This window comes from Lathyrus oleraceus, chromosome 7 (assembly GCF_024323335.1).
Source record: "Lathyrus oleraceus cultivar Zhongwan6 chromosome 7, CAAS_Psat_ZW6_1.0, whole genome shotgun sequence".
Lineage (NCBI taxonomy): Eukaryota > Viridiplantae > Streptophyta > Magnoliopsida > Fabales > Fabaceae > Lathyrus > Lathyrus oleraceus.
In genome coordinates, this window is record NC_066585.1 from 299,660,206 (window position 1) to 299,675,044 (window position 14,839).

At 36.1% G+C, this 14,839-nt stretch overlaps 1 protein-coding gene across 1 annotated transcript in view; it reads left to right on the forward strand.

The window, feature by feature from the left end:
- LOC127103523 (uncharacterized) overlaps nucleotides 1-10,235 on the forward strand; it is a 48,783-nt gene extending 38,548 nt beyond the window's left edge. The window contains exon 3 of the mRNA XM_051040776.1: nucleotides 10,041-10,235. Within this exon, the coding sequence (XP_050896733.1) occupies nucleotides 10,041-10,235 (195 nt within the window). The remainder of the gene's footprint in view (nucleotides 1-10,040) is intronic.
- Nucleotides 10,236-14,839: the final 4,604 nt, after the last annotated feature.

Genomic DNA, 14,839 nt, shown 5'->3' on the forward strand with positions numbered 1-14,839 from the left:
CTTTGTTTGGTTTGTTTTGGCAATTTTTGCACTCAAATAATAATTCACATTGCATGGATTTATGTTATGACTTCAGCATCAATTTCACACGAATTGGAATTGGGTCACATTATTATTTGGGCCTTGTTTCATGCCCATGCAACCATGCACACCACATTTCTATTATTGGCCATTTTTTGGAAGTGTGTGGAAATGAATCTTTGAGGCTATAAATACATGTCATTTTGATTATAATTGGTGACCCTTGGCCCAAGCTTTGACCTGCAATCTCTCTCACCCTCCATTAAAAGAATTTCTTGAAGATTTCTCTTGAAATCTAGTTTTGATTCCCATTCTGTTATGGAATTGAAACTCCAAGAATTCAAAGCCCTTTTGCATCCAAATCACCTCCTGCAAGCTAGTAGAAGCAAGGCCAGTTGAATTGGAATTGAGATCAAGCTTCATCACTGCAAACAGAAGGTGAATTTTCAGAAACTTTCCTTCTTCGATTCTCCCTCAATTCTCCATCATTTTTCTTAATTTTTTGTTGTCTGAAGTCCTACCAATGTATGCAACAAGATTTAGTTGCTTTGAGGTCAATTCGAAGCAAATCAGTTCATACACCTCATTTTTCAATTCCACATATCTCTTTATATAGTGAGAATTGGAAGAAATTGAGGTTGAATTCTTGCTCCTCGTGTTTTTCTTTTTAAAACCATGTTTGGATCTTCCATTTTCATGAAAGTTTCAGTAGGACCAGTCCGTTGGAGGCCATCAGAGAAGATAACCGGAGCTAGGGCTTCAATGATGCGTTGGCACAACCCAAGCCATCTAATCCTTGGTCCACGTTATAATCTTAGCCTTTAATTTTAATTACCAATGTTGCTCCGTATTGAGTTGTGTCTATCATGGAATTCACACGTATGTGTAAGACCCCAATTTTGACCCTAAGATCCCCCATGCTATTCTCATCATATGCATTAGCATTGGGATCACAACTTGGCATCCTCCTCACCTCTTATTCATTGGGTTTGCATTGGGTGAGATCACCAAACACTTTTGATTGTATCATACTTCATTTTTCATTATTTACTAACCAAAATACCAAAAATATGTCATTGTTAGTTTAATTCTTTTGTAGGTAGTGTGTGTGCTCACATATGCTCTAGCAAGCTCATATCTAGGGTTTAAGACCCTCATTGCAAGGAGCTCAATTAATAATTGGTTTACATTGGCTCTAAGTATCATATATGTATTTCCATGGTCTTCACATGTTATTTTGATCAAGAAAATCATCAAGAGTTTGAAGTTTGTTTGCCTTAGAAATCTTAATTCATCTGGGTATCTTGTGTGACTTCTTCAACAAGTTGCTTCAACAATTGATCAAATATTTCAAGGGATACTTCACCTTACATCATCTTATTCATATTTTATTCTCCATGAGTCCCAAAATTCAAGAGAATGTTAAGCTAGCAAGTTGGTTCATGGTGGTTGATCAGAGGATATCAACTGGTCAAAACTGGGGTTCCCTAGACCCTATCTCCTACAATGTTTGTCATATAAAAATTATTCCAAGAGGAAAATTACTCTAAATGACATTACAAACAACTTTAATGTTTAATTCAAGATCTAGTATTGCTTGGGAATTCATTTTTTGTGGTAAACGATTATAGGTCATTTTGTCTAAACCCTAATTTGGAGGTCAACTTCCCAAGGCCATAACTTGCTCAGTTTTTATGATATGAAATCCACTAAAATTTCATTATCAAATTAAAGATGTCTACCTAACTTTTATGTTTGTAGGAAGTGCAAGTTCAACTTTCAAATGAATATGCCAAGAGGAAGCATTATAGGTCATTTTGGACCAATACCATTGAAAAAGTGATTTTCCTCAAATTCTAAAATGCATAACTCCTTCATACCAAATCCAAATGAGGTCAAATTGTTGACCAAATTGAATAGGTTTGAAAGATATACAAGTTTGATGAAGTAACTTTAAACCTTTGAAGTCCATAGAAAAAGTTATTCAAGGTGGAAGAAGTGAACATTTGACTTGGGACTTAGAAATGTTTCAAATATGTTTGATTTCCCAAACTTCCACCTCAAAATTCATCATGATCCAAGCTTCAAATGAAAAAGTGTTCAACATGAAAGTTGTTCCCCTTGATCTCACCTTTCCAAAACATCCAATATTATCTCATTTGGACTAAAATTGAAGGACTTGCGCATGGCTTCATTATGGGAAGTGTTTGGCAAGATTGAACTTCACATGATCATTTCCATTTGCATGCTTGCACATGATGGTTTCAGCAGACTTTGTACATGATTTGGAATTGGATTGCATCAATCTTGAGACCCAAATGATTGTCCATGCATCCACGTAAGGAAGTTGCCAATTTTGTCCAATTTTCCAATGGTGCAAATATCAAACACATTGCCTATTTAAACAAGCTTAGGCTTCAGATTCATTATCAACACCTTGCCCAAGCTTTACTAGACCATTGCAAACCCTCACTGCCATAGAATTTTCTGAGATTTCTCTTGAAATTGAGCTTGAACTTCACCATCTGTTTGGAAGTTCAAACTCCAGAAATTTACTTCCATTTTCATTCCATTTGGTTTTTGCAAGACAGGGGAGGAGAAAGCAATCATATCCAGATCAAGATCAAGTGAAATCGGATCAACTCGAAGGTGATTTTTCAGAAACTTCTCCTCTTCGATTCTCTCTCAATTCTCCATTATTCTTGTTGATTTTTGGTTGTCTGAAGTCCTACCAATGTAGGCAACAAGATTGAGTTGCTTTGAGGTCAAACCGAAGCAACTCAGTTCATGATCCTCAAAATTTAACTCCCTATATCTTCTCCTATACTTGGAGTTAGACAAAATTAAGGCCAGATTCGAGCTCCTGAGCACTTTTTCTTTAAATCCATGTCTTGCTTTTTCATTTTGGTGATGGTTGAAGGTGGATCAATCCGGTGAGGTCCACCATAGGATCCATTTAAATTGTTTTAATCCTGTGCACTAGTTCTGATTACCACGCGTGCTTCTTAGTTGACTTAGGTCCATGAGGAATGTGCACGCTGATCCATCTGATCTGCCACCTCAATTAATGAGGGAGGTCAGATGGTCCACATTTTTTTGAATTTCTGTTAATTTCTTTTATTTGCATTATTTTCATTAATTCATATTAATTTCATTATTGATCCAAAAAATATGGGACTTTCACAAAAAAAAATTCAAATATTTTTCTCTTTCATTTTCTGAATTAAAATTATTTTTTGGATCAATATTGATATTTTTCATGATTTAATTGTTTTTGTGTATATTTTTAATTGTTTAAAAATACTTCTGACTTTTCAAAAATAGTGAAAAAAATTCCTCAAGGTCCTTTGACCTTGTTTGACCTATGATAAATCTCTTGGCCGTTTATTTGGTGTTTTGAAGAGGTTTTAGGTTTTTGATAAAACATAATTTAATTTAATGCATTTTTAATTGATTTTTAATTTGTTTAATTGAAAATAAATTGTGTTAAGCCATTCTTATTGACTTGTGAAGTTTGACTATGTGTTTGGGCCTTGGTCAAGGTTGATTTGACTTTTGTTGGATTAAAATCATTCGATTTAGGGGATTGATGAAATGTACATTTCATCTCCCAAAATGAATGAATGATTTTAATTTGATAAAATTCCTCCCATGACCAATTTGTGTTTGTCTCATCTCCCCTCCCTCTTCATCTTCAATCCCTTTCTATCCCATTCCTCTCATTGGCCAATGACATCTCAATATCCTAAGGCTAATTGGTTCATGAACCAATACAAGTATCGATGAGATTAGGTCCACCCTTTGATCATTTTCTTTTTTGTTTGGTATGTTTTAGGAGTATGGTTCATTATACCATATCTCTAACATGCATTAACACCAAAAAATTTATTGCCCGACCTCAGATAGTTATGACTTCTACATAAGTCCAATTACGATTGCTTAACATAACGCTAAATTTTGACATAAAAGGCATAGCATTCTAGTAAGTGAGATTGTAAGTCTCCCCCTTTCATGGTATTGTGTGGAAACTTGGCCTTTTTTCCTTCCTTTGGAGGATGTCTTGGTTCAAGGATCCATGCTTGTGATAGAGGGTTGAGTGTTCTCCAAAGAATAACTTAAACAATTGAAAAGCAAAACTCCACTAACTTCTAATCAACTAACATTTGACTAACTTTTAATTTCAAAGTCATTTACTTTTATGCACTTTAAATTCAATCCTTTTATCATTTTCCATTATACATATCATTTAACTTGTTTAGTTTTAATTCCATTTTCACTTTGCTCACTTGATCTGATCTTTGGACTTAGAATTAGGCAACATTCCCTATGAAAAAGGACTTGGCAATGCCAACGTTTCTGAAACCAAGTCATTATGATGTGAGCTCTCATCTGATACAAGTATTGGGATCCAGTTGAGTTCATCTGCAATATGGTCTTGATGCAAATGTTATTTTGAACCTGTATCTAATGCCTTATCCTGAGCCATTCAAGGAGTATGTCATCTGATACATGGGGAAGATTATGAATAAGACAATGAAGTTGCTAGCTTGGATGTGACTATCTTTATTTGATATCTTGCTCTTCATCTTTCTTGCTTATTGATATTGCTTGATTTTAAAGTCCAAAGGAAAAGTGGGTTTCTATATTACATTCTTGTCTATTGGAGTGCATCTCATTGGTCAGATCTTCTCAACTCTTAACTTTTAAATTTTTTCTTAGGATTAGTCTATTCATCTCCTCCCACTTCTTAAATTTAAAATCTCCCCCTCTTTTCAAAATCTTCTCTGCTTGTGATTTTTTAAACTTAGACTTCATTGCAAACTAGAAACTTTGGCCTTATGCCATTGCATTTTTAAACTTTTTTCTTAAATCAAACTTGTAAATGAATCTAATCATATTGACTTAAAATTTCAAAAGACAAAAAGAACTAAAACTCATTCAAACTCTTTTATGCCCTTTTGTGCCTCTTTTAAATTTAATTTTTTATTAAAAGCAACTCATTCACTTTGAGATTGATACCACGAACTACGAGGTTTTGATCCCTCATTTTTATGTTGGTACGTAGGCACAAGTCCAAGGTCTTGTCAAACACAAAAATATAATTAATGAATTCTTTTCTCATACCCTCACTCTATTTATTACAAACATCATTTTATACTAAAACACATGCACACATAAAAAAGGGCTCCCTATGAGTACCTAGGACACTTTGGGTACTAACACCTTCCCTCTGTGTAACCAACCCCCTTACCTGTAATCTCTGGCATTTTATTAGTTTTGATTTGAAAACTTCTTATCTTTGGGTTTTGTTCGTACTTTTTCCTTTTCCTTTGGAAACAATAAAAGCGCGGTGGCGACTCTGGTTTTATTGACGTTAAGTTTATCCATGGCTTAATGGTCATGAATTTACCGCTACAGTATGACCATTAGATCTACCACCTAAATTAATGAAGGAGATCGATGACCCTTGTTTTTTCTCTTTTATTTTATTTTCTGATTTTTATTTTAAATAGCTTAATTTTGTTTAATTCATAATAATTTCATTTTTTATCCAAAAAATATGAGACTTTCACCAAAGATCTTTAAATAATTTCCTCTTTCATATTTTGAATTAAAATCATTTTTTGGATTATATTTGATATTTTTGCGAATTAAATAGTTTTTTACTTCTTTTTAAATATTTTTAAATATTTCTGACTTTCTAAAAATTTCCAATTTTTTTGTCTAAGGTTCTATGACCTTATTTGACCTAGGATAAATCTCTTGGCCACTTATTTAGTGAATTGAAGGGATTTGAGGTTTTCCCCTTTTAAAATGCATTTTATTTCATTTTTAAATTGACTTTTAAGTGTTTAAATGTTTAAAAATATTTTTGAGCCATTTGGTTGACCTTGTGTTGTTTCATCTTACGTTTGGCCTTGATCATGGTTGATTTGAACTTCCATTTGATCAATACTATTGGATTTTTGGGGTTGGTAAAGTGTACACTTCATCCCTCAAGATGAATCGATAGTATTGATCAGATGAAATTCCTTCCATGATCAATTTGGGTTTCTATTTTCATCTCCATCCTTCTTCTTCCCCAATCCATCATTGACCAATGAATTCTCTACAAATCAAATGCTAGTTAATTCATCAATGACCTTGTGTCAGATGAATCTACATGAGCCTGATTGAGAAGGTTCATCCCAATTTTTTGTGTGTGGTATGTATGCTTTAGGAGCTTGGTTCACCATTTATTTAGCATGCATTAACACCAATATTTTTATTGCCCGACCTCAGATAGTTGTGACTTCTACATAAGTCCAATTACGATTGCTTTGAGGACTTGGCCAATGCCATTATCTGAGACTGAGTTATCTTGGCCAATGCCATTCATTTGACACAAGCCTGGAACTTCCCCTTTAGTTTATTTATTACTTTGTCTATGTGCTTAAGCTGTTATTTTGATCTTGTTGTGTATATCTAAAGATTGTTTTTATGAGTTTGCCACAAGGAATATTTCATCTGATATATTTTGAAGACATCGAAGACTACTTACTTTTGGAGTGCTTGCTTGGATGTTGGCCATCTTTATTTGATGCTATGATCTTCATATTGATTGCTTGGATGGTTATGCTTATTGCTTGCTTAAAAGTCCAAAGGAAATGGGTTTTTATCTGACAATATTGTCTTGTTGATTGCATCCCATTGGTCAGATCTTTTTAACTCTAAACTTTTAATTTTTGCCTAGGATAGTCTCTCCATCTCCTCCCACTTCTTTAATTTCAAAATCTCTCCTTCATTTTAAAACCTTCTTTTTTTTGTTTTCAACTTAGACTTGTTTTAATGGTTAGAAACCTTGGCCTTATGCCATTGAATATTCAAATATTTTCCTAAATCAAACTTGTAAATAAACTTAACCATATTGATTTTAATTTCAAAAGACAAAAATAACTAACAATCTCATCTAATCGTTTTGGCCATTTTATGCCTTTTTCTTTTAACCTTTTCAAAAGAGAGCATTTAGATTTGAGTTATCTTTGGTTGAGATATAATTCTCCCATTTCCATGATATTTGATTATAATTCTTTCCATTTATTAGGGGTTAGTGGCATACTTGTTGATTGAATCCAAGTTGGAGCCCTCCCTCTTAAATGTTGTAAAGCATTCATTATTAGTGGATGTTTGGTTGAGTATTCTCCCTTTGATAACAAAAGATCTTTAAAGCTTTTGTTAACATCAATCCACCAATTTCTTTGAATTTTTTACCACGAACTACGAGGTTTTGATCCCTCATTTTCATGTTGGTACGTAGGCATAAGACCAGAGGTCTTGTCAAACACAAAAATATAATTAATGAATTTTTTTCTCATCCCCTCATTCAATATTTTAGCAAATATCATTTTCAACTAAAACACTTGCGCACAAAAAAGGGTTCCCTAGGAGTACCTAGGACACTTTGGGGCTAATACCTTCCCTCTATGTAACCAACCCCCTTACGTGTAATCTCTGACATTTTATTAGTTTTGATTTGGAAACTTCTTATCTTTGGGTTTTGTTCGTACTTTTTCCTTTTTCCTTTGGAAACAATAAAAACACAGTGGCAACTCTTGTTTTATTGACATTGAGTTAACCAATAGCTCAATGGTCATGAATTTACCATTACAATTTACTATGTCTTTATTTATTTTTTATTGATGACAAAGGGGGAGAAGAATGATTTTATTTTTATATACCTAATTTTAACTCTGAAACCCAAACATGTCTTTAACACTATTTCTAACATTGGTAACTTTTCTGGGAACTTTGAAAAAGTTCAACATGTTGCAAGTTGACCAAGTGTTTCAGGTTTTAAGGCATTAACCAAGTTGATTAGAGTTTAAATTAACCATGCATATGTTCTAAATAATTAACCAGGCAGTTTGCAGTTAACCAAGCATATACATGTGCTGAACTCAGTTCAAGTAAACCAGGTGTGTATTAAACCACATATACAAGTTCTGAACCAGATGAAGTTCTGAACCAGGTGTATATAAGTTCTGATAACAACCAAACATACAACCAAACATATGAAAGCTCTGACAAATCATGCTCTATTATAAGGCTGATGACCAGACTTTCTGATACTCAAGCAAAGCTATTTCTAAAATGAAATACTTATGTACCCATGCTTATGCATTATGGGAAGTTACTACATCCATAGTAACCAGGCTTTTGCCTTATGGGAAGTTATTCCTTTCATGCTGATTAAGATATTTTATATGTGTTAAGATTATTTTAAGTCTTAAATTCAGGGGGAGCTTGCAAACCTCTGAAATTATAAGCTATAAAATAATTTTAATAGTATAAATTCAGGGGGAGTTTACAAACCTCACTCTGATGTTTTTATGTGATTAAACCAAGTAAAAATTCTTCATCAAAATACATGGTTTTGTCATCATCAAAAAAGGGGAGATTGTAAGAACAAGATTTGGTTTTGTATCTGGCCTTTACTTTTGATGATAACAATGCATCTTTCTTAGAGAACAATTTTGTACCATAATGGTTTTGTCTAGTGTGTAGCTTTTTCTAGTAAGTTCTAACTATGAAGAATTGACGTGTGACATCACCAGATTTGGGACACAACACACTCTGACTCTGAAGAGATACAAAGTGTTTTACAAGATGATATCAAGTTCTAGAATGATTTTAGAAAACGGTTCTGATGAACGTTTATGCTAAAGCTTCTGATTGTGACTCTGATAGAAGAGACTCTGAAGGTGTGTTAAGCCTTCAAGATTATGCGCTCTTAAGTTCTGAAGAACAAAATCTGAAGACCGGGTTATGAGGAATTGTATCAAGACTCTAAAAACCAAGGTTTTGAAGATTCTCTCAACCAGTATCTTGATCTTTCTAAACATGCTTCAACATTATTTACTCAGAAGACTCTGAAGATTAGAAGATAAGATCTAAAGGTTTTGCATCAGAAAAATAGTACACGATACAAGATCAACCTTCCCTCCACTATATTGATTTTGTGGGCTAAGGATTGTACTATTGTACCATTTTCCTCTTACTATGCAAACTGTTATACAAGGAGACATCTGCATTTTTGCTATTCCAATTCTACCCTCTAATGGATCTTTGCATAGCCTATATAAAGGATACTTTGAGGATTGGATAAGTTTCTAATTCACGTTGTTATTTCACATATACATATAACACTTTTTGTTGAACTATATATATTGTGTATAGATAAAAGAAACACACATAGTTATTTTGTTTGTTATTGTGTGAGAAATCATTGTATTAACCTTGTGTTATTATGCTTTCTTAGAAGCAATCTTGTAAACACATTCTTGTGAATCTCATTTATTTGAGTATATTTCTTGAGTGACTAGGGTTTTAGTTAAATAAACTCAAGAAAACAAAGGTGGGCAGTCTTGGTGTATTTGTAATCAGTTTAGGTTATAGTCGATTAAGTCCTTATTGAGAAGGCAAAATCACCTTGATGGATGGATTGGAGGTAGCTTAGTTAACAGCGAATCACTATAAAAATAACTGTGTTATTTTTCTTGTTTGTGTTTACTATTTAATTATGTTGGTTTTAAAAAGCTTTCATTTTTAGAAACCCAATTCAAACCCCCATTTCTTGTGTTTCTTGTCACCTTCACACACCTCCCATTTTCTAAAGAGTTCCATGAAGAGTACATGACCCTTTATTCACAAACTCCTCCCGCTATCAAGAATATGTAAGATACCCTTATGTTAAGGGCGTTGATGCTCCAAGATATTGAACAAGGACGGTATGATAAGGATACGAATGACCTAGAGGCGAGGCTCTAAGACTAAACAAAAGCCTATAATGAATGTCAGTGATTATTGCATTACCTCTAACGTAACGAGGGGGGAGGCTAGAGGATACCCAGGCTAAAGCCAGGGAGGTCTCTATCGAGCAAAAATCTCTGGAGGACTTCTTGCATGCAACTCTCTTCGGCTAAAAATGTTTGGAGGAGGAGGTCTCGGATTTAACTAACGAACTTGTGTCGGTTGCCAAGGTATCTTTAGAGAAGGCCAATGAGCAAATCCTCTTCTTATACCCTGATCTAGATTTGAGCCTTTTGGATCCTTTCAAGGTTGTTAAAGGTGGGGCGATGGTCGATCAGAAGGCAACATACTTCTCTAAACCCGAGCCTCTCCGTTCACAAGAGGAAAGTGTGGTTAGAGAGGAAGGTGATCTTGGGAGTCTATAGTTGGTGTCTGTTATTATGGAGGAGGAAGCCCTCGAAGAATGATGTTTCTCCCTATGTGGCATATTTTTGTATCCCCTTTTGACCCCTTGGGAGATTTTATAATTGTATGAAACAGTGGAGCCCCTTAAGGTGCATCTGTATATTTACTTTTGAATGTTAAATTATTCTTGTCATTCTTATATTTAGACGCCATGCGGCCATGGTCGCTTACTCGAGAAACAAGTATTTATCCTCAGGGGATCCATCAAATATAATCTCCCTTATGGGCGGCAAGGATCCACCCTTGAGGGATCCAACAAATGTAATTGCCTCTATGGGTGTCAAAGATCCACAATTGGGGGATCTAGCAAGTATAATTTCCTATATGGGCGGAAAGGATCCACCCTTAGGGGATCCAGAATGTATAATTTCCTCTATTGGTGGCAAGGATCCACCCTTGGGGGATCCAACAAATATAGCTGCCTCTATGGGCGATAAGGATCCACCCTTGGGGGATCCAGCAAAGATAATTTCCTCTAGGACGGCAAGGATCCAACCTTGGGGGATTCAACAAGTATAATTACCTCTATGAGGAGCAAGGATCCGCCCTTGGGGGATCCAACAAGTATAATTGCCTCTATGGGTGGCAAGGATCCAGCTTTAGGGGATCCAACAAATATAATTATTTTTTCCTCATGGAATTGGATTTCCTGCGTAGATATGGCATAACGAAATAAATATAGATAAAAGACAAGGTGCCTTATTAAAAACCCACACCCCTCGGGAGGTGCAGAGGGAAAAGAGTGCATCTGAATTATCAACTTGTCCTTACAACTAGCAAAGTTTGAATAACCGCATATGGAAAAATTCCAGCTAACTAAAATAATAGAAGATAAAGCAACTACATTAATAATAGAAGTAGAATGATGACACAAAAGTTCTCGATGATAAAAGATCTTCTCTTGCTCTCAGACTTCATCGCATGGCGAAGATGGTTGGGAAGCTTCCTTGTCATGTTCAGCTTCTTCGGGCAGAGTAATCCAAGAGTTTTCCTTTTTACCTTACGCTCGGAGGGTGTGCTCTTCTTATTTTGAGGCTTTCTGCATAACACTTCCTAGATATTTTTTGATCTCCTTGAACCACTCTCACTCGCCCACTAGGGGGCTGGTATTTCATGCATAAATATAGGGTAGCTAAAGCGGCTCCCAGCCGGTTAAAGGCCGGTCTCTCATTAATCATATTATACGAAGAAGGGGCGTGTCAATGACTAAGTATTTAACCTTTATTTCCTTAGTGTGGTCATGTTCTCCGAATGTGATCCTAAGGGTGAGGCAGCCTTTCACCTACACATGTTCTCCCAAGAATCCCATAAGTAAGCCTTGGAAGGGCTTCAGATCCTTGGGGATAAGATGCAAACTCTCGAAGGTGTCCCAATAAAGTATATCGGAAGAGCTTCCCTGGCCGACTAGGACTTTTTTGATCTCCCATTCTTTGAATTTGATGGTGATGACCATGGGATCATCGTTGTGAGGATGGTCGTCGAACACATCTTCTTTCGAGAAGACGACCATGACTTCTGGTACCTTCTAACTTATGATCTTGGGAAGATTGTTTATACTCAAGACTTGATGAGCGTACCTTTTGCAGGCGGAACTGGTATTTTCTCCCCTGGTGAATCCTTAAGATATGGTGTTAAGAGTGTGACGCAGTGCTTGCTCGCCTTCATCCTGAGATGCTCATTTGGTCTTGCTCGACCCCGAGCCTCTAGTATCTTCTTGTTCTTGTGGGTCGCGTCGTTATGCCTGGTTTGAGGGGTTGTCCTTTACGTACTTCTTGAGGTGGCCCTCTTATATCGATTTTTCTATTTCCTTCTTTAACTGGTAGTCGTCATTAGTGTGATTCCATTTGACCATATGGAATGTACACCGCCTTTTGGGCTCATTCTTATGTAGGTGGAACACCTCGCTCAAAATATGTTCTCGACGGGTGTTCAAAGGCGTGAGATTCTATGTTGCCTTCCCCTCCCTCTTAAATAAGGATTTATCCTTCTCGAGGGAGGTATAGCTATTCTTCATTGAAGGACGGGAGCTTTCAACATCGATGACACGCTCTTTGGCGTCGAGCCTTCTTTTCAGTGTTGCTTTTCTCGCCTTTGGTGTAGCATTCTGCCCTGACAACTACTTCGGCGAGTGAGAGGGTCGGCTTTTGGGTGAGGGACTCATTGAAGTGTCTCTCCTTGAGTCAATTATGGAACTCTCTCACAAACATGTCTTGGTTTGGAGGGACTACCTTGATCTTGGCTTCATTGAAGGCAATATAGTCCCTCAATGAATCCGGCAAACCCTGGCGGATGTTGAACAGGCTGGTGGTGGACATTTTCCTATGGCGACTGGCGGCGAATTGGTGCACCAGCTTTCTCGCCAATTTCTGGTAGCTCTTAACATAGGCCCATGTACCATCGAAGGGCAACCTCCATAAGAGTACCTAACAATAACTTACACTTTAGAGAATCTGGTGCTCCTATGATGGCCATCTGGGGTTTAATGGAGGTTACTTGTTTGCAGGGGTTGCTACGTTCATCAAACTTGGCTAAGGTTGGAGGTTTGAAACCTTCAGGAACAGACCCTCCCCATATTTCGTCCGAGAGAGGCTATGGATCTAGGAGTTCCGTCTCTTCTGGGGGATTTACCTCCTATTGGTGTTATGTGATGCTTTAGACGTCATCTTCCAACGTCCAGTTGTGGCATTGTAATTCATCCAAGACAACTTGCGTCTCCATCATGACCTTGACATCGCTTATACCGCTGGTACCCCTGTGAGTAGGGGATGAAGCTCTTATGTTCACCATGTCTGGTAATGGTTAGAAGTGGGAGTTAAGGGTATTATAGGGACGGTGATGGGTTTTTTTAGAGAGAGGTGTGACCCAGGTTAGTTTTATCGAGCCCTACGATGTGTGTGTTCTCCCTGCAATGGCAGGGAGACTCAGAGGCTCTAGTAGGTATATTACACGAATGAGGTAAGGTCTAGCTCGTGGTGGCGAGTAGCCCTTTATGATGGTTTTTAGGCTGTTTAAGGGGCTAGCTCACGTGAGGTGGGAGACCATGTTGGCGACCGACGTAGCTAGGTTGCAAGCAGGCGGTTAGAGTGATGTTGTTAATGTCACTTGCAACGGAGTGTTCTCTGAGTAACATTGTGTTGTAGTAAGTGTGTATCACTTGCATCCCTTTCCCCTCCGATGGGTAGTCTATTTATAGGAATTCTCGGCGACTAGGGATTATGGTCCCCCTCCAAACGTGGTCTTAATTGTTCCCCTTTATTAAGGAGATTATTGATCGACTACATTTACAGAATTAACGAGGACTTTCTCTTATTTAACTTTCATGCCGGACGGACCGCGAGGGCGACCCATTGGATTCCGCCAAGACGGCCCAATTTTCAAGCGAGGGGTGCCCTAATCTAGGACTTTTCCAAATAGGACACTTCAAAAGTAAAACTATTTTGTCAATCTATGTCAAGTCTACCAACACTTTTTGATGGGTGTAACACTAGTTCATGCAAAAACTAAGCCATAATTTGGCTATGATGACTAAGTCTTAAGGGGAAACAGTTATGGACTGAGCCAATACTTTCCTGCTTGAAATCGGGTCACTAAAGTCTTAAGAAGTAGGGTGAACTAAGGGATTGTCACGTCTTAGAGACACACTTGATCAGAGTAAACGACCCTAGAGATCATCAAATCATAAAACATACATGATAATCAAACAATTGCCCATTAAGACAAGTGTCTTAGAGAAGATTGCAAGCCCCCTACACCCTAGGCCCACATTATAAAATCCCTTAAAATAATTGTCTTAAAGAAGGTTTTAGAATCCCTAAACCCTACACATGTAATATAAAGTCTAACTAATGGTTTAGACTTAGATACACACTCTTTAAAAGTCTAAACCTCACATTCACGATTTATACTAACTTGGTCGTCCGTGTATTTGCAGATACATCTCATCTATAAGAATATTCATATCAACAATTATCATGAAGTGTTTACCATTATTCAAATCTTCTTAGTTCAATAAAATTAAAAATAAAACAATTATTCTCTTTTATCTGAAGACTATATAGAAGGTTTTAAATTGTGTATAAAAAATTAGAAATTTTTTAAGTTGCTTTATGTTTTAGTTTGGTACTTTAATCTTCAGTAAATTTCGTTTAAAATAAAGTTTAGTTTATTTTTCCAAAATAAATTAATATTATAAACGACACGACATTCATAGGTGAATAATTGATACATACTCAACCAAATTATAAATAGTAATATTTCCTCCTATTAATATTATAAAATATATATTTTTTAAATATTTTTTCAATAGTTTATTTATTTATTGAGATTGAATGCATTAATTATTTATTTATAATATTTATGAGAGAGAGTATATGTCCATATACAAAGACTCTTAAAAAATAAAGAGCATATATTCTCATGCTCTTTTCTTATCAAGTCAATTTTTTAAATGAATCAATTATGACTACATAGTGGAAGACGGCTATGAAAAATGAAATTTTATAAACCACAAGAAAAAGAGGGTGTAAAAGACTAACAATATCAAATCTGAAATCAAAGGGTTTGA